Source organism: Typopeltis vanoorti, chromosome 14 (assembly GCF_054136105.1).
Source record: "Typopeltis vanoorti isolate ZY-2024b chromosome 14, IOZ_Tvanoo_1.0, whole genome shotgun sequence".
Lineage (NCBI taxonomy): Eukaryota > Metazoa > Arthropoda > Arachnida > Uropygi > Thelyphonidae > Typopeltis > Typopeltis vanoorti.
The window spans coordinates 20,544,601-20,564,538 of record NC_143562.1 but is presented as its reverse complement, the minus strand read 5'-3'; the positions used below and the strand labels follow the sequence as shown (position 1 = coordinate 20,564,538).

Genomic DNA, 19,938 nt, shown 5'->3' with positions numbered 1-19,938 from the left:
TACTTGAGAGACTTAAAATGAAGTAGGTCTCTTGGAATAGCGTGCAAAAAATAACGTAAGGGGGTCAGAGAGTAAAATTGGGAAAACCAATAGCTCGGAGTAAAATGAAGATTCTCTGGATCAATACACACTAATAAGTAGCAGGCACATAGTAAAGTGGAGTGTTTCAGGACCATTAGTCAGTCCAGAGACTTTATGGTTGATAGTGGTGTAGCATATTCTAAGACTTGAAATGGTCTAAGATGACAGCCTACTTGATACGATATTTTCATAGTTGCCATTTGCTCTGAACAAAACTAAAATAACATTTTGGTTCTTATAGGAACACCTATAACCAGTGGCAGATCGTGGCTTGAAATCGGGGGTGCTGCAACTTTCGAAATATTCATACACACTGTAAGTACAGTGTATACGTGTTTGGATAAAATATCGAAATTATGGTAAAAATTTAGAAAAAAAATTAAACATGAAAAAATATTGTTTATTATCGATTAATAATAAAATTACTTAAAAAAATAATCCATTATCATAACCCCAATAATGTTCTAAAATAAAACTATAACAAATGTTATGTCTTTAATTGTAATGTCCAAATATTTAAAGAGACGGAGTAAACACGATAAGCACTACGAACACTCTACTACTGGCGCAAACTGCATACAAACAACAGTGGAACTGCGCGACGGACAGTGCCGCATTAGGCTAATAGCTCGCATCTCACTATGACGTGCATGTGCTTGTGTGCGTAGCAATGTGGCACTGTGGTAAACACGGTGCTGCTAGCGTCCTTCGCCCTCCTAAGTGCTACAAGATGGATTTTTATTATGTTTTATACAAAATAAGAGAATTGTATAGGATTGTTGATGATAAAATTAAATATTACAAGCAAATATAAATGAATGAATAAATATATTTATATATCGAGAAAAATTGGGGATGCTGCAGTTCCGCAGTGCCTATGCACGAGCCGCCCCTGGCTATAACATTTTGGTTCTGTCCACTTCATGCATAACTTATGAATGACAATAAAGTGTGAGTTCCCATCTTTTTTTTTTTTTTTTTGGCAATAATCCATAAATAATTACGGATAGAAGCAAATTTAAACCAATACTGTTAATATGTGATTAAATCTTTCTTTCTGCTTCGCAGAAGGGGAACTAGAAGTGCTCAAAGACGGCAAAGTTCTAGGTAGAATGGGACCTGGTAAGGCTTTTGGAGAATTGGCAATTCTTTATAACTGCACAAGAACAGCAAGTGTTAAAGGTATAAACGAATTCTTATCATTTTTCCTTAATTTGAATTCTTAAGATTTTGTAAGTAATATTTCCACGGAAAGAAAATAACTCGAAGTCATTTCTTAAATATACTTTAGCGGTGACACCTGCAAAAGTTTGGGTCCTGGATAGACGGATATTTCAAGCCATCATGATGAGGAGTGGATTGCAAAGACAGGAAGAAAATATCAACTTTTTCCGAAGGTAAGCCAATAAAATCACAAAGTATTTATCTGTATGTTTTCATATGATTTTAACCTATTATGTTATATAGGTTACTTATTATATAATATTTATAATAATTTAATGTATTCAATCTATAATTTAATCAGTTATACATTAAGCCTGGTAGAAAAGCAAATGCTACATTATTATTAGAGAGAAACTGTTTAAAAAAATCGCCATTATTTAAGAAACTATAACACTTTGATTCTTATTTAGGTTTCCTGTTGAACGGGCGACCATAGCAGCCTCCTTGAAGGTTCTGGAATGGTAGTTCTCTTCTATATAGGTCATATGACTCTTATCCCACTCAATAAGATGGTTGGTAGAGGCAAAGTGGGAAGAAAGGCCTGAGATATCTTGTCTGTAGTTTCTAACATAGCCTATGTGTTCCTTCTGTCTTGTTTCGAAGCTTCTAGAGGTCTGACCAATGTAACTAACACCACAGGAACAAGGTATATTATATACTCCAGAGTACTTGTAGAATGACCTCTAGAAGCTTCGAAACGAAACAGAAGGAACACATAGGCTATGTTAGAAACTACAGACAAGATATCTCAGGCCTTTCTTCCCACTTTGCCTCTACCAACCATCTTATTGAGTGGGATCAGAGTCATATGCCCTATATAGAAGAGAACTACCATTCTAGAACCTTCAAGGAGGCTGCTATAGTCGCTCCGTTCAACAGGAAACCTAAATAAGAATCAAGGTCTAACCAGTGATGGTGAACCTATGACACACGTGTCAGCACTGACACACTTGAGAGTTTCAGGTGACACACCTTTGATGTTGAAAAATATTGGTATTCTGATGAAAAAACTAATTTCAATAATTTCAGTTTATTAAATTAATTGTATAATATGAATTCATAGATTGTATATCAATGTTCTATTAAATAAATAGCCTAATATGATATGTATAAGTCACCATCTATGATTAAGTAGTTAAATTTATAATGCATGTATGCAAGTGGCACATCAACAACGTCAATATTTAAAAAAAAAAAAGATGTTTGACACACCTGGGTAAAAAGGTTCGCCATCACTGGTCTAATCCTACCGGAAATTTGGAAAACTTTAATTAGATCACTAAACATCAAAAAAATGAACTTTCACGCCAATTACATACATTATCTCGTAACAAATAAATCATGTTCCCGAGACACGCGCATTGTCTCGCACAGTACTGATTTTGTATGAATTAGAACTGTCAGTTAAAACCTAGTCTGTTACCTTCATATCGCTTACCAATTGTATCCCTGAAGATGCCGATAGCAAAAATCGGTGAAACTAGTAGGATAATAAATATTACTCACTTGACTAACATTCCTAAAATGTGTTATAGTTTCTTATACAAGTAGTCAAGAAAGAAAATCATCGCCATTATTTAGTTTCGTTTATGACAATATTTCATTAAGTGCAGTCTGTTGTCGTTACCATGAGAACGTAAAACTATGACGTCACAAGTATCATAGCCAATCAAACAAGACCGTGTTATTAATATACAAAGAGAGGGAGACATATAGTTCTATATAGGACAGAACCTAAAATGCCTCTAATTTTCCCAATGGGAAGGCTATGGTTTTCCATAATGTTAATAAAAATATCAAATAAGAAGAATTAATGTAATTTGCTGAGTTGAGTTGATTTATTTAAAGTTATCGCCGACGCAGTTAAGGCCATGCAGACAAGTTTCCCATCACACTCCTGATTTGTCATGAACTTTCTGACGTCACCGACCATGAAAACCACCATTAAAGGTACAGAATAATAATAAAAAATATCTGACAACCAACAACAACAATAAATAAATAACTCATATAAAAAATACTTTCATATTTACATCACCAGAATTCGTGACCTTAACTTAAACTGTAAAATGTGTGCACCACCGCTTATAAACAATCTAAATCAATTTTTCTGGTTATCACGGGATGGTTCATCAGAAAATAAAAGTTTCTTTTATAATAAGTCCGAATGCACCATCATGGATACGAATCTGAATCATTCTAACCAACTAAAATATTTTAAAAAATACAACAAATTTTAAAATATTTTACATTAGAAATTTAAGCATTTTTAATATATAACAAATGTAACTAAATATAAATATACCATCATAAACGTGCCTAGTTCTAAATGCATATTGTAATGAAATGACAAAAAAAACTTTACTTGAAAGCTATTACAACATTTTGACAGACCTCTCCATCTAGCGGTCATTTGAAGAAATAGTTCTTTTAATTTAGATTATTATAAATCTCGATAACTTTAAGTCTACTTATTATCACTTATCGTATAATACGATTACATAGCAAAACTATTTCAAGAAAATTGTTTAATTTTTTTTTTTAAATTATTTCGTTGAGATTATTTTTGGATCGTGTGTAAAGTTATAAACAGTGTTTTTCTTTCCATCTCTATCTAGCGGCCATTCGAAGAAATAGTATTGGTTTTATTTAGCTTATTATAAATCTGGCTAACGACATCGTATAATTTGATCAAATGGCAAAATTATTTCAAGAAAATTAATTTTTAATAATTATGTTCTTTAGATTATTTTTAGAGCGTGCGCAAAGTCATTCAACAGTGGGAGATTTTTTAGTTACGTGTATTTTTGGACTGCTTTTTTTTATTTTTTTCCCCTGTTGGATGTGCTTAACAGAATAATATGACGAAAAAGCACTGTTTTTTTTTACGAAAATGATTGTTGTAGTCATTGCAGTTTTTAGACCGCAAAGATTTTCTTTCATCGGTCTGTTTATTTCCGTCCTGTGATCAGCGTTTGATGGTTTGTCTATGGCTTCTGAAAGATTCTAGTTTGTGACGCAAGCACTCACTTGAATTTTTTTTTTTTTTTATTGTCTGCTCGCGTAAAATGAGCTGAGAAGCCTTAAGCGTATGTCGGGCCGTGTGCAGCAAGTCTTTCTCAAGTCACGTGCAAACAAACATCCCAATTGTCTTCACTCACGGTTTTGATAGAAGTTTTCGTGGTGTTTACATTCCTTTTCTCTTGTGGCGAGTCCATGAAAATATGAAGCCCTACGGGACACTGCAATTTCCTCCTTAAAAGATCGTGCGTGCTTTTCCAGCAAAACGTCGTTTACTGGCTCTCCCCTCTCTTCTTCCCTTTTTATGTTGCAAATAGAAAATTAAAAATAACACTTTATTTAAACTTTTATAATGTGTCGAATTTTAGCATGGTATGCAAATTTTCTTAGAACTTGATTAAAACTTTTGTTATAAATCAAACACTTTTTTTATACTGTAATATTATTATTTATAAATTATGTATGAGAAGAATTACTACGTAAGGGTGAGCGAATGGCAATGCTGTAGCCAATGAAGTTTTCGGCTATTGCCAACCATGGCCAGAGCCTTCAGCTCAATAACATCCCATCCACAGATTTTCTTCAATCAGATGAAGGGATAAACAGTCAAGGACTCTCTCCAAAAAAAAAAAAAATTCTACGTAGAATATACCCCGTGCCGTGGCTGGGATAAGAATAGCGCCACTATAGCCATGCATGTCGTAAGAGGCGACTAAAATGGGACACAAAGTTTCGAGAGTTTCGCTCTCTTAGATTTCTTCCGGAATTTTGGTTCTTCTCAGTGGTGGTGGTGGGGGGGCGTCACTGAGTGGAACCATCGCTGAGTTGGACGGTCTTTCGGCTACTTAGGGAGTGATCCGGGGATCATCTTAATTTTTAGATTTACATACCAGCCTCCACTGTAGCCCATGAATGTCGTAAGAGGCAACTAAAATGGGACGCAGAGTTTCGCTCTCTTAGGTTTCTTCCGGAATTTTGCTCCTGGTGAGGGGTGGGGGGGTTGCCCTTGGAGAAAATTTTGAGTCTCTGGGGAGGGTGTTCTCCAGCGTAGCCCGTGAAGGGCCTTGTCGGTGGATGCTTTTCCCTGGATTATGAGCGGTTCTGCTCGGTGGCGGGGGGGGCGTCACTGAGTGGAACCAACGCTGATTTGGACGATCTTTCGGCCACTCGTGAGGAGTGGTCCAGAGATCATCTTAATTTTTAGAAAGGACTTTACTTACATCTTACATACCAGCCCATGCATGTCGTAAGAGGCGACTAAAATGGGACAGAGTTTTAGAAAATCCCCCAAAATCTCTTAGATTTCAGAGGGTTTCCCTGAGAGAGCATTTTGAGTCTGTGGGGAGGGTGTTCTCCAGCTTAACCCGTGAGGGGCCTTGTCTGGATGCTTTTCCCTGGAATATGAGCGGTTCTTCTCAGTGGCGGGAGCCCGTCACTGAGTGGAACCATCGCTGAGTTGGATGGTCTTTCGGTCACTCGTAGGGAGTGGTCCGAGGAATTGTCTTAATTTTGAGAGAGGGCTTTACTTACATACCTGCCCCACTGTAGCCCATGCATGTCGTGCGACTAAAATGGGTACCCAGGGAGGGTAATGGATGACAATACCGTAGCCAATGAAGTTTTAATGAGGCTCGGTATTGCTGTTACTCTTCTGCCATGATCAGAGCTTATAGATCTATATTACCCATTCCATACATTTTCTTCTAGAGATAACGGGGAATATGAAAAGCTTTTTGCTTTACCCATCTAGCAAAAAAAAAAAAAAAATACTACGTAGTGATTGGTCGAAAGCGATCGATTTTTACTTTTGTGTTTTTAAACATCAGTAGTTGATGAACAGGTAAGATTAATGAAAAATTTAGACCGACATCAAGTGCTTGATCTTTTTAAAAAAGTTGTTGAAGAAGTTTGAGGCCGAGTGGCCTGGATATTGAAATCTATATTCATTGGCAAGTGACCCGGAAGCTGACGATGCTGATACAAAGGATGAAAATATAAACTTAATGGTCTCCTCATCTAAGGAGCTTCATCAGTTGGATTCGCTCAGTCGTTTTACACGACAAAGACAAGTGGACTTCGGTCACACAAATCATTAAAGATCAACCTGTTGCCTACTCGTGGGAAAAAAATACAGTTGAAGGCAGAAAAATTCAGCTTAACACAGGTGTCGATTACCGTCAGTTAACCAAACGTATGGACAATACAAACTAATACTACCACACATTTGTGGTAGTATTAGTTTTTTAAGTTTCTTAAAAGAAACTTAAAAGTTATACTTAGAGGAGTCTCTGAAGGTTTCACCTCAGAAGAGATCGCAAGAGTGGTTTGACTCCCTTTAAGGTGAATCGGATGTACAGATCGGACAAAAAGTCAATGCCGCTAGTGTTGGTGGAAATGAACAACATTCAAAAACAAACTTAGAAAAATAAAGTCAATCTGCGGTCTCAGAATTACTTCCGAATCCCCATAGAAAGAGAAAAGCTGTGTAGGACCAACTATATATGTTTGAAATGTGCTGGAAATCACCCAACTAATTCCTGTCCCAATTGCGGTGGACCTCATCCTGCCAACTACAAAGGATGTAATTATATCCAAAAAAATCGATGGATGGGAAGCAATACACAGCTTCTCTCCCATTCGTCCACCCTTTCCAATCATACTGATCGTCCTCCAACTCCAATAAACTCTACAAATCAGGAATGAAAGCTACCACTGAACAAAAATTAAGCCGATGCAGTGCATTCCGAGAAATCGACACGCCGTGAACAAATAAATTCCATCCTAAGTGTGGTTTTAACCCCTTCACTACCTATAGTGCTACAAGATTGTAGCAAATCCAGCCCATCCTTGATTTCTACAAAAAGATTTCTGCAAGCGACCCACTCCATTCTAACTGCACTAAGCAATAAATAGAAACAAAATTCTACCAAACTCACTCCTGATCGCCGCTTGGAATACCAACAGCCTGATCAAAAAAATCCTTGAACTGCAAGAATTCGCACTCAGACACAACCCAGATGTTATTCTAATCAGTGGGACTTATCATAAGAGGATACACTATGTATCAAAATGATAGACTTGATTCCAGAGGTGGCGGTACTGCCATCTATATCAAAAACTATCTTAAACATAATGTCATTACCTTCCAAACCAAAAATGTAGAGATAACAAGCATTGAAGTTTACACCAACAAAGCCAGAAAACTCAAAATGTATGCAGCCTACAACTCACCGAGTAAAACTTTACTGATGGCGGAGTTAGACGTCATCTTAGGTACCACAAATTCCACCATCATTGCAAGGGATTTAGATGCCAAACATTCAGCATGGAACAGCAAAACGACCAATAAAAACGATCGTATACTGAACATAAGGTTCAATTATATTGTAGCAGCGGGTCCTACAGAACCTTCGCATCATGGTCCTTTTGGCAGTCAGGATGTTATAGATATTGCTGTCCTACGAAATATCAGTATCAGCTGCAAACGATTAATGAGCTGTCGTCAGACCACAACCCTATCTTACTTAAATTAGGTACGCAGGAAAAATTCTCCCCTCCTTATTCCTTCATGGTTTAGGAAAAATTATCCAAATTATTCCCCAGACACATTGGTCCAGTGTCCACCATACAAAAAAAAAGGAGATAGACGAAGCAATAGCCAACCTCACAAATCAAATTAAAAAACATTATCAGCAGTCACCAAGACTTCAACTACCTTGTAAACCCAACTGTCTCCCGGATGATATTATGAAACTAATCAGAAAAAAAGAACAAAGCCAGGTACCGCAACTCACGTGCTCCACAAGATTGGAAACTTCTTAATAAATTGAACAGTCGAGTTAGAAAAGCTCCCAGAAACCACAGAAATCAAGAATGGGAAAATAATCTTCCATCTCTTAGTTCTGAAGATCACTCAATTTCGAAATATTTGAAAACTATGCAGGCCAAGGACGGTATCGTATATGCAGATACAGAGAAGGCCTCGTCAGCAATCTGGAAAAGCAGTGCGGTCCAGCATATGAAAATATAAATATCAATCTCGTCGACAAGGTTCACCAACATGTCAGATGCACTTTAAGACAATCCAAAAACAACTGCGAAAACTGATGAACCCTTCTTCTCCAGCAGAATTAATTAACATCATCAAACATCTCAACAACAAAAAAAGCCCAAGGTCCAGACTGCATCACAAACATAATCATCAAACTCTCCCACACAAAGCTATAGTGTTAATATCTCGTGGTCATCTTATTTATTATCTTATTTTAAATCTTGTTCGGCTGAGCCGTTGTAAATTTCTATGTCATCTCATTTGAAACTTATCTTCTTAACTTTTACTATACTTCTGATTTATCGTCAGTTACGCTACCTCTATCTTGTGGCTGCAAATAGTAAGACTCGTGTGCAAGACGTGAACAACAAAGAAAGTGCTCGGGATGGAGCCAATCTCTTTGTCTGATTTACCGATGTAAGTTTGTTTGATAGTCAGCTCAGCCACCAAAATTTTAGGATAAGAGGAGTATCTCCCCTCCGAAGAACAGAACACCCAGTAGGACACACAGCTCCTTCCTTTCTGACTTATCTCTATACCAAATGACACATATTTCTTACTCTGCAGTCGTGGCAATATCTACTTCAAGAAACAAACATAAGTTCGATTTTATGAGTAGTGCATTGGATTTAGAGATCAGGCAAGTTATTTTGACAAGAAAACAATTTATTCATCACTAAACAACAAATACGCAAATGACGCAAATTAATTTCACTTAATTCTACTATGTACGCTATATCTAACAACTTCATTTCCCACAACCATCTGAATCTTAGCAGAACTACGTGTCTAGAATTTTACCCCCCTTTCTTAACTTTCCATATAACCCGATCGTCAACATATAAAAACTCATTCAGGTGTAAGGAATTGCCACAACAATAAACACAAGTAGATTCACAATACAATTCAGCTAGACTTTCTCTTACATAGAGTAAATTGAGTCAATAGTTAGCTCAAGGCTTCAAGTCCTGCAACTCTAATTTTTTATTAATTCCATCAAATTAAACAAACGATTATCTCTTCTTATTCCCGTTATACCTCATCCCTGGACCAGGACATCCTTTTCGTAATTTTCAAGACTTCTTCCTTAGTATCAGCGGACAATTTGATTCCTACGGCTTGGAAGTTTGGCATCTGATTCCTCCTAATTCGACGTTCTTTAGTTGCATCGTCCTTCTGGCCTTTCCTTCTTAAACACAGGTCTCCGAATAGGACAACGATTCGTCACCCACGATTTTCTACTGAAGCTCAGCTGCCGTTAACGAACATCGTACTTTCTCTAAACTCCTCAGCTTATGATAACCTTGATACCTTCATGAGTCTGAACTCTCTCGCTAGAATAGAACTCTCTCGCCATATAAACTCCTATTTATATGGTTCCGATGACCTTCGTTTTTCTTACGTCGTAAACCCCTGGATACCCTGATATTCTGCACCCATCACCCTCGTCGATCGGTGCATTTAGACGGGAAACCCCCTAGCAGTGTCAACCTTAGCGTTTGCAATGGCCTCAGGTCATGACATAATCCCTTAATCTGTCTGGGATTATCGTTGACTAGAGGCATTCTTAGATATTTACAATTAGATATTAGAAAACATTATTTCCAATTCAATTAACACCAAGTTTTTCTATTAATACGTATATATAATCATTTCATCGTACGTTGTTGGTCACGTGCCGAAATTAAAATACGTTAATGGCGCCCTCTAGCATATTTTGTCTTCCAAGTAGTGTAATTCCATTCTTTCTGCGATTTTATCGGACTTTTAATGAGTATGGAAAATAATTAATAAATACAATATCACATCAGGAAATTCACCTCGTTTGTCAAACCTTTTGAAGTGTGTTGTTTATTTCCATTAATAGCCCAAATGTTAATTATCCAGTCTGCTTTTATGATCTATTCACTGTAGTATACAAAATAAAGATCATGTGAGATTCATTGTAGGATACAAAATAAGACCATGTGTAAGAAAACAATTAAACAGCAAAATTATTTATAAATATTTAACTGGTTAACCACTTAAACATTTTAATATATTGCTCTTTATTATTTATAGACGAGGTGAATTTCGTGATGTGATATTGTATTTATTAATTTATAAATTAATTCCTAATTTTCTTCGTAATTAAAATTATCTTAATTGAATATCCTTTAAGAGTTTCAAGCAGCAGCCTATAGTAGCCTTTCAAAGTTTTTGGAACTTCCAGGGGTGAAAAAAGTCGCAAGAGTTCAGAGTAAAATAATGTATCCGTGATCAGAATTTGGAAGCGTCAATGAACTTCTTCTCTACCTACATAAAATTTAATTCAGAAGTTATTGAAAAATATAATTTCAATTTAAATAAATTTCATGTCATACAGGGAAATCGGTCGCAGAACACACGCAGTTAAAATGTTATTAGTGATCGGTAGACGGTGTAGTATGGATGGTGAATTATGTAGTGTGTAAATGGTGTGATAAACAGAAAATTTCGAGTAGACGTCCTGTATGTTGTCGAAAATAACCCATCGATTTAAACGACAGATAGACAAAGAATCATTAGGATCGTAAAAGCCGACAGTGACGTCCATCATCGTGCCATATAATCATGGAATGTATCTGAATGCACTATTCGTCAACCACTAACACCCAAATGAGTTCAACAGCTATAACTCCTGTATAACAAAATCAAGTAATTGCGGCTAAGTTGGTTGATAGAATAGCAACGATGAATACATTAAAAGATAAGAGAAAGGTCCAAGGAGTGAGGAATCTTGTTTTATACAGGAAAAAAAAAAGAATATGGTGACAAAAATAACAAGACGAAGTCATGGATGCTTCATGTTTGGTGGATGAGTGATCATCTGCTGTATGATTCTGTGGCATTTCTTCGCTCTTTGACACCAACTGAGCCAGGAGTGAAAGATCCAGCCTACTTGAACAGCGTTTAGAACCAATTTAAGTTACTAACTCATTCATTCCTGTGTGTGTGATGGACACTTCAGACAAGATAACTCGTCATCATTAACAGTCCATATCATCCATGAATGGCTATAACATGTTCTCGCTTTTCTTCAATGGATTGGATCCTACGGTCACCAGATTTCAATTCCATGGAGAATTTTGCAATGGAAAGAATCGTCCGACAGCAGATCTGATGAAATAACTGAAATGTATTGTGTCAATGTTTCGGATAACTGTGGAACAATTCCGAAACTTCATAAAGTCCATCACCCGGAGTAAATAAATGTCATGTCATACAGGCAAATCGGTAGGAGAACCCACGCAGTTATTGTTCTCCGACCGATGCTGAGATTGTTTTGAGTATTCCCTTTGTATAGTATACTAATAAACTGCCTACTCAGTATACATTCAATCGGATTTTTTTTTAATTTAATTTTATTATTTTTTTTTTCGATATATATATGTATGTGTGTGTGTGTGTGTGTGTGTTTGAAGAAGTCTCGTACTGTTGATGTTTTTTTTTATTATTTTATTCATTGTACGTTTGCAAATAAGTGACAATGCAACGTATCTCAACATTCTGTTTCCGAAAAATGAAACAAAAAAAAAATCATGTTTCCTTACTTAACTATAAGATCGTTTTTAACCTTTCCTCTACTCGATATAAGTATGTTTTAGAATGCTTTAATATGAAATATAAGATACATTTATTCTTTCTTACATTTCTTCTTCTAGTGTGCCTTTATTACAAACATTGTCCAATGAATTGCTAGCTAAAATGGCAGACGTCTTAGAAGTGGTAAGTATTCCTTCTGTATCTAAGTGTGTGCGTGTGTGTGTGTGTGTAGGAAAAAAAGAATACAAAAATAGCACTGATTTGATTTTTATAACACCTTAAATGGTTAAAATATCTCCTAATATTCTAAAAATAGAGCTTATACTTTTTAAGAGCATTCGGTATTACGATAGGAAAGCATAATATCGCAATTTTATTATTATTATTATTATTATTATAAAAGTTGTTTCACAAAGCACTTTACATTGAGTAAAAATGGAAAATCTATCGATTGTAGAGAATGATTTATCGAACAATAATTAGGGCAGGATGAACCAATGCAAAGAGTAAAACTGAATGACCCGAAAATAGACATACCATAAGCGATGATCTGTTATGAATGGGATTAAACAGCAATTTCAGTAAGAGCGGTACAGCATGTTGTTTTCATGATAACTTTTCACGAAATGACCACTGACCGGTATCCGGAGAGTTCATCGAAATGGCAATTCATCGAAAGACAATTCATCGAAAAAACAATTCACCGAAAAATTTAACTTTTAGAAAATGTTATGATAAAAGTGATCCATTTAGAACAAATAGTGAACGTGCAGAGTGAGATAGCAATGATACTTTAATAGGGAATAATTATAGAACAATATGGTTTCTTATTGTCTTTCTTGTCCGATAACTGTTCATGGGACTGATTTGCTCGATGAATTGCCTTTTTGATGAATTTTCATGTAACCCCACTGACCAGCAGTATGTCATTATCGCAGCTATATGAAATGTCAAATAAATGTTTTGGTTAGAACATTTATTTGACATTTTCACTTTAAATATTAAACTTGAATTTTTATTCAATCAATATAGACTTTAAAATCAACGTAATTATTAATTCGTAATCTGATAAGAGATTACGAATGGTAATTGGAACCATTTTTGTATAGAGAAAACATTAATCAATCAATATCGAGATTTCACAAACTCTTAAAGTAAATTATTATAAAATTTAATTATATAAAATCATATGTAACCTTAAATAAATCTTTGTAATTTTAAAAAAATTTCTATAATCTTAAAATTTTAAAAAATAAAAGTAATTCTTTTAATACACCTATAAAATTATATTAATTAATTAAATATAGTTTGCTATGCAGATGAATTCAAGAACAATCGACCGTGAGATGCGGTGATTGATTCAATACCCTTGGAGGGTAATGGATGGCAATGCTGTAGCCAATGAAGTTCTAACTGAGGCACGGCTATTGCTGTTACCCTCCTGCCATTATCAGAGCTTTAATTGCTCAATAACACCTTATCCCTACACTGTCCTCTACAGATAACGGGGAATATGAAAAGCCTTCTTGCTTCACCCCTTTAAGCCAGTCCTTATAAGGATAAAATTCAAGAGTAATAGAAGTATTGTTCTAGTGTAACATTGGTAACATCTAGTGTAACAGAAATGATCCTGTGAAGTATGATCTTCACAGGATCATTTCTGTAGTGTGGTTAGCGTTCATTTTTGTGAACTTTTCTCATAGGTGATTAGCAAATTGTTTAGCTAAGCGCAAATTGTAGTATATATTAGCCCAGTTATTATCGACAAAGGGTCTCATAGAGGCACTTGATAATAAACTACAGCAGCAGATACAGAATAAACCCCGGACTGGGGCAGGAATAACACACTCGGTGGTGGGAATTAGCCCTCACCAGCCATGGCTTTGCCGCGTACGCGGACCCTTGGAATCGAAGTTGAAGCTGACCTACGACCTCGATGTTTGGCCAAAGCCCTCATCGAAAGCGTCGGCGCTGAGCAGATTTTTGGGTTTACTCCCTTTGGTGGTGGCCGCTTCCAAGTAGTAGTAAGGAGTGAGCAAACAAGAGACAAACTACTTGCAGGATTCGAGTGTAATGGAAAAACAATAGTTCCATTTTTGGTAGTGAGCATTACCAAACTACTTCGAATCCCCAGATTCCCTTTAGAATATATTGAAACCGATGTAAAGATCATCCACGAAATATTCGGGAAATGGGGCGTTGTACACAAGGTGGAAGTCCTAAATGACGCAGAAAACCCCAAATGGAAGTCGGGTGAAGTCCACATCTCCCTCGAGATGAAAACGTCCGTTCCCAACTTCATTATTATTGGATCCGCCAGAGTAATGATAAACTACCCTGGTGTAAAAAAACAATGTTTTAGATGTGGTGCCTTCACTCACCTTGGGGCGGACTGTCCTAGAGTGAAATGTAAAAACTGCCTCAAAGCAGGCCATAACCAAGAAAACTGTGAGTCAGCTTGCCTGAAATGTGGGGTCATTGACCACAAAGTGGACACATGCCCATCCAGAACCCTTGCTGAGAGGATGGGTGGTGCAATCACGCCAGCAACTCCACCAAGCAATGGAAATGACACAGCACAGGAAGCCTCTTCTCCTTTCGAGGCTGCTCCTGATATAACAGAAATCCATACCTCCACGTCTAAGAAAAACCGTAAGGGGAAAAAAACTTCCACGAGCAGTAAAATCCAACAAGAAGAAACAGTCGCTATTGAAACCATCAATACCAATATAGATACTAATACAGATATAGAGAGGGAAGAAGGAAAGATGGAGGTGAACACCAACACCTCCAAACGGCCATTAAGCCCACAGGAAGAAGAGTTGGTAACGCCCAAAACAGCAAAAGTATCTGAGACCGCCCACCCAGAAGTCCCTCACGCGAAAGCAGGGGAGACCCTCAGCCATCTCATCAGAGGCATCCCAGGGATGGCAGAAAAATTCAAAGCAGCAATGAAAAAAATAGGAGAACCTGAACTCCTCCTCACAGGGGAACATGGATCTGACATCGTCAGCGCAAAATGGGGTGACATCTTCGTTGATGACATCAGCAAAGTCACCCCTGAGCAGGTAGAGGTAGCCCAGGATTTAGACGAGGAGGCAACTTCGGCGTTCTTCATAGCTCTCTGCAAACTAGACATGGCCAAGGGAAGTGAGGTGGCCAAAAGAATAATAACTGCCCACAACAAAAGAAAGACACAGTAACCACCTTGTGGGGTTTCTGTACACAGCTTCACCGGTTTCAGCTATCACAGGTGGGGGAGGTCCTGAGAACCCGAGCGGCGAAGGCTTACAGCGAGGCGGTGCAGTTCCTTGTGAGCTGCATCACTCGGGCCAGATCCTTCCTCCACCTCTAAGTTTACCTTTCAATTTTTGCTTTTCTCTGTACTGTTTTTGTTTGTTTTGTTACATGTTTCCTTTTTAGGATTTTTTCCTTTTTGTAAAGTGAAAAATCAACGACCGTTTTAGAAACGCCCCTGGGGGGCAAACAGCTAAAACAGGTCAACTGAGGCCTCTTTCACCTACTCTACCACTATGCGCTCTATCTTTATTTCCTCTCCTACTATCTGCTGACTCTCAGCCTATCTTACTCTACAGGCCGATGATGAAGATTTGTTGAACTCACAAATTATTTATTTTTATTATTATCATTTCACAGGATCATTTCTGTAGTGTGGTTAGCGTTCGTTTTTGAGTACTTTACTCATAGGTGATTAGCAAATTGTTTAGCTAAGCGCAAATTGTAGTCTATGTTAGCCCAGTTATTATCAACAAAGCGTCTCATAGAGGCACTTGATAATAAACTACAGCAGCAGATACAAAATAAGCCCCGGACTGGGGCAAGAATAACACACTCGGTGGTGGGAATAGCTTAGCCCCCCCCCTCACTAGCCATATCTTTGCCGCGTACGCGGACCCTTGGAATCGAAGTTGAAGCTGACCTACGACCACGATATTTGGCCAAAGCCCTCATCGAAAGCATCGGCGCTGAGCAGATTTTTGGTTTTACTACCTTTGGTGGTGGCCGCTTCCAAGTAGTAGTAGTAAGGAGTGAGCAAACAAGAGACAAACTACTTGCAGGATTCGAGTGTAATGGAAAAACAATAGTTCAATTTTTGGTAGTGAGCATTACCAAACTACTTAGAATCCCCAGATTCCCTTTAGAATATATTGAAACCGATGTAAAGATCATCCACGAAATATTCGGGAAATGGGGCGTTGTACACAAGGTGGAAGTCCTAAATGACGCAGAAAACCCCAAATGGAAGTCGGGTGAAGTCCACATCTCCCTCGAGATGAAAACGCCCGTTCCCAACTTCATTATTATTGGATCCCCCAGAGTAATGATAAACTACCCTGGTGTAAAAAAACAATGTTTTAGATGTGGTGCCTTCACTCACCTTGAGGCAGACTGTCCTAGAGTGAAATGTAAAAACTGCCTCAAAGCAGGCCACAACCAAGAAAACTGTGAGTCAGCTTGCCTGAAATGTGGGGTCATTGACCACAAAGTGGACACATGCCCATCCAGAACCCTTGCTGAGAGGATGGGTGGTGCAATCACGCCAGCAACTCCACCAAGCAATGGAAATGACACAGCACAGGAAGCCTCTTCTCCTTTCGAGGCTGCTCCTGATATAACAGAAAACCATACCTCCACGTCTAAGAAAAACCGTAAGGGGAAAAAAACTTCCACGAGCAGTAAAATCCAACAAGAAGAAACAGTCGTTATTGAAACCATCAATACCAATATAGATACTAATACAGATATAGATAGGGAAGAAGGAAAGATGGAGGTGAACACCAACACCTCCAAACGGCCATTAAGCCCACAGGAAGAAGAGTTGGTAACGCCCAAAACAGCAAAAGTATCTGAGACCGTCCACCCAGAAGTCCCTCACGCGAAATCAGGGGAGACTCTAAGCCATCTCATCAGAGGTATCCCAAGGATGGCGGAAAAATTCAAAGAAGCGATGAAAAAAATAGGAGAACCTGAACTCCTCCTCACAGGGGAACATGGATCTGACATCGTCAGCGCAAAATGGAGTGACATCTTCGTTGATGACATCAGCAAAGTCACCCCTGAGCAGGTAGAGGTATCCCAGGATTTAGACGAGGAGGCAGCTTCGGCGTTCTTCATAGCTCTCTGCAAACTAGACATGGCCAAGGGAAGTGAGGTGGCCAAAAGAATAATAACTGCCCACAACAAAAGAAAGACACAGTAACCACCTACCTTGTGGGGTTTCTGTACGCAGCTTCACCGGTTTCAGCTATCACAGGTGGGGGAGGTCCTGAGAACCCGAGCGGCGAAGGCTTACAGCGAGGCGGTGCAGTTCCTTGTGAGCTGCATCACTCGGGTCAGATCCTTCCTCCACCTCTAAGTTTACCTTTCAATTTTTGCTTTTCTCTGTACTGTTTTTGTTTGTTTTGTTACATGTTTCCTTTTTAGGATTTTTCCTTTTTTTGTAAAGTGAAAAATCAACGACCGTTTTAGAAACGCCCCTGGGGGGCAAACAGCTAAAACAGGTCAACTGAGGCCTCTTTCACCTACTCTACCACTATGCGCTCTATCTTTATTTCGTCTCCTACTATCTGCTGACTCTCAGCCTATCTTACTCCACAGGCCGATGTTGAAGATTTGTTGAACTCACAAATTAATGTAACATTGGTCTAATCAACAGTAATAGAAATGTTCTAATAAAATAGAATTTCAAAAATTATAATTATTGATAGCTTGCTATGGAAAGAATTAAATACAGTTTGCTATCGAAGCTGAACTTAATACCATTCATTTTTGTGATGCGATGTGATCTCACGTACGTTTATTATTTCAATATTCTCGATAGTATCGTTGCTGTGTTGCAATAAATACAAACCTTAATGGGGCATTTATCGCAACTGTACACTGCTCGTTAACATTACTTCATCTGAAACAGTTCTTTTCAACTGTACAGGAAAACGACTATGCACGTGGGTAAGTGGTAATTACCCGGATTCGTTGTAACAATCACTCCCTGTAACATACTGAAATTTCTACTGACGCGATATTTAGACAAGCTCGGTAACCTAATATATACTTAAAAGAGAGAGATATTTTTACGTGGTTATTTCAATGAACAAAATGGACATCTGTCATATGGAAACAAATGAATAGTTTCCTTTTAGGAAATGTACATGTAGATAAACTATAGCAAATCATGTACAGCAGCAAAATACAATGAGAGAATGGATAGAAGTGTTTCAATTCATGCATCTAAACGTACTTCGCAAGGTTGTTTTTTACATCATCGCAGGTTATGTTAATACACATGCACTCGTTATATATCCTTAATCAACATTACATAACAAGTGTAGTTAGTTGAGATTTTCGCTAGAATAAGCCACTGATAGGGATTACTAATATTTTTGGTAACGTAATGTTTTAAAAAAGTACAAGTATGCAGATTTTTGAACATCAAATGCGAAGAAATTTTCACCCTTGAATTTGCCTTCTAAAATCTTAACGTTTTACATCCTCTGTCCAAAAAGAAACCGAACTTTTCGAAAATAGAAGAAATTAGTTGCGCCACCTGGTGTATCTTTTTTGTTGTCGAAAGCGACAGCCTTCATTAGTGTGGTGTCAACTGTTTATGACATTTGTTTCATTCGAAGCCGAGTTATAGTGCCAAGAGTGACAGTGTGATTTGACGAACGGTCGGAAAATGAGTTTCAAACAGAGAGCTGCGATTGACTTTTGTGTTAAACTTGGTAAACATTTTATCCAAACGCATCAAATGCTTCAAAAAAGCATGCGGGGATGAATGCTTATCCTGTACTCAAGTTTCGTTAACATCCAAAAAGTGCGTGATTTTATCAAAGAAAACCCGAAATGGTCCGTGAGATTGATTGAAGATGAATTGGGGATTACAAAATCAACTGTGCACAACATTTTGACCGAGAATTTGGGCCTTCGTAAATTGAATTCCCGATTTGTTCCCCACAAGTTGACCGACGACCAAATAATGTATCGAATTGAACACTGCACTCGTAAGGACTCAAACTTCCTTGAAACGATCGTTACTGGTGAGTCCCAAAGTATGAGTCCGAAACAAAGCGCCAGAGTGCTGAGTGGAGACCACCAGAAGAGCGGCATCCGAATTAAAGTCGCTTGGAGAAGTCAAAAGTAAAGACAATGCTGATTTGTTTCTACGATTCCTAGGGCATTATCCACAAAGAATTTGTTCCGCCTGGTCAATCGGTCAATGGTGAGTTTTATCTCGAAGTTTTGAAGCGATTGATCGCGAGAATTTGTCGCGCACGGCATGAATATCGTGTCGACCGACGGTTCGTCAAAACACACTGTCACTCTTGGCGCTATAACTCTGCTTCTAATGAAACAAATATCACAAACAGTTGACACAACACTAATGAAGGTTGCCTCTTTCGACAACAAAAATATACAACAGGTGGCGCCACTGATTTCTTTTGCCGACAGACAGAAGGAACCGGTATATTATATTATCTGCCGACAGGCAGATATCAGCTTGAATCTGCATTGTTTGATGTGACCAGCGGTGTACCCCAGTGATCAGTCCTTGAGGTATTATGGTTCAATCTATACATAAATTTAAGAGCTTTTTTAGCCCTATCTCATCTTTTTTTTTCGAAGAAAGCTAGGCTAAGTAGCCAGTCTACATCCTTTAGCTTTCACCGATAGTGCTGCCACCTGGTGCCCCCAACACTCATATTGCTTTCTGCAGTGATGTGAGTTCTACAGTCGATTTTTGAGGGTTAAAAAAATCGCGTTTCCAAGAGAATTAAACTACTTGTCCTTGTCAGAGATCGACTAACTCGACAACCAGCTGAAAATTGGTCCTTTTCAGTCTTTTCATTACCAAAAAAGAAAAAGCGACTTAGTTTATAATTTTTGTGGAAGTAAGTTGGAATCATAATTTGGCGGCCTGGTTGGCCGAGTGGGTTAGGGTACCAACTCTTCAACCAATGGTCGCCGAATCCCGAAAT

The 19,938-nt window shown here is 38.0% G+C and overlaps 1 protein-coding gene across 1 annotated transcript in view; it reads left to right on the top strand.

The window, feature by feature from the left end:
- Window positions 1–19,938, top strand: part of LOC150099284 (cGMP-dependent protein kinase 1-like) — a 149,017-nt gene that overhangs the window by 35,757 nt on the left and 93,322 nt on the right. The window contains exons 4-6 of the mRNA XM_090404514.1: window positions 1,150–1,263; window positions 1,373–1,478; window positions 12,061–12,124. Coding sequence (XP_090260640.1) covers window positions 1,150–1,263; window positions 1,373–1,478; window positions 12,061–12,124 — 284 coding nt within the window. The remainder of the gene's footprint in view (window positions 1–1,149; window positions 1,264–1,372; window positions 1,479–12,060; window positions 12,125–19,938) is intronic.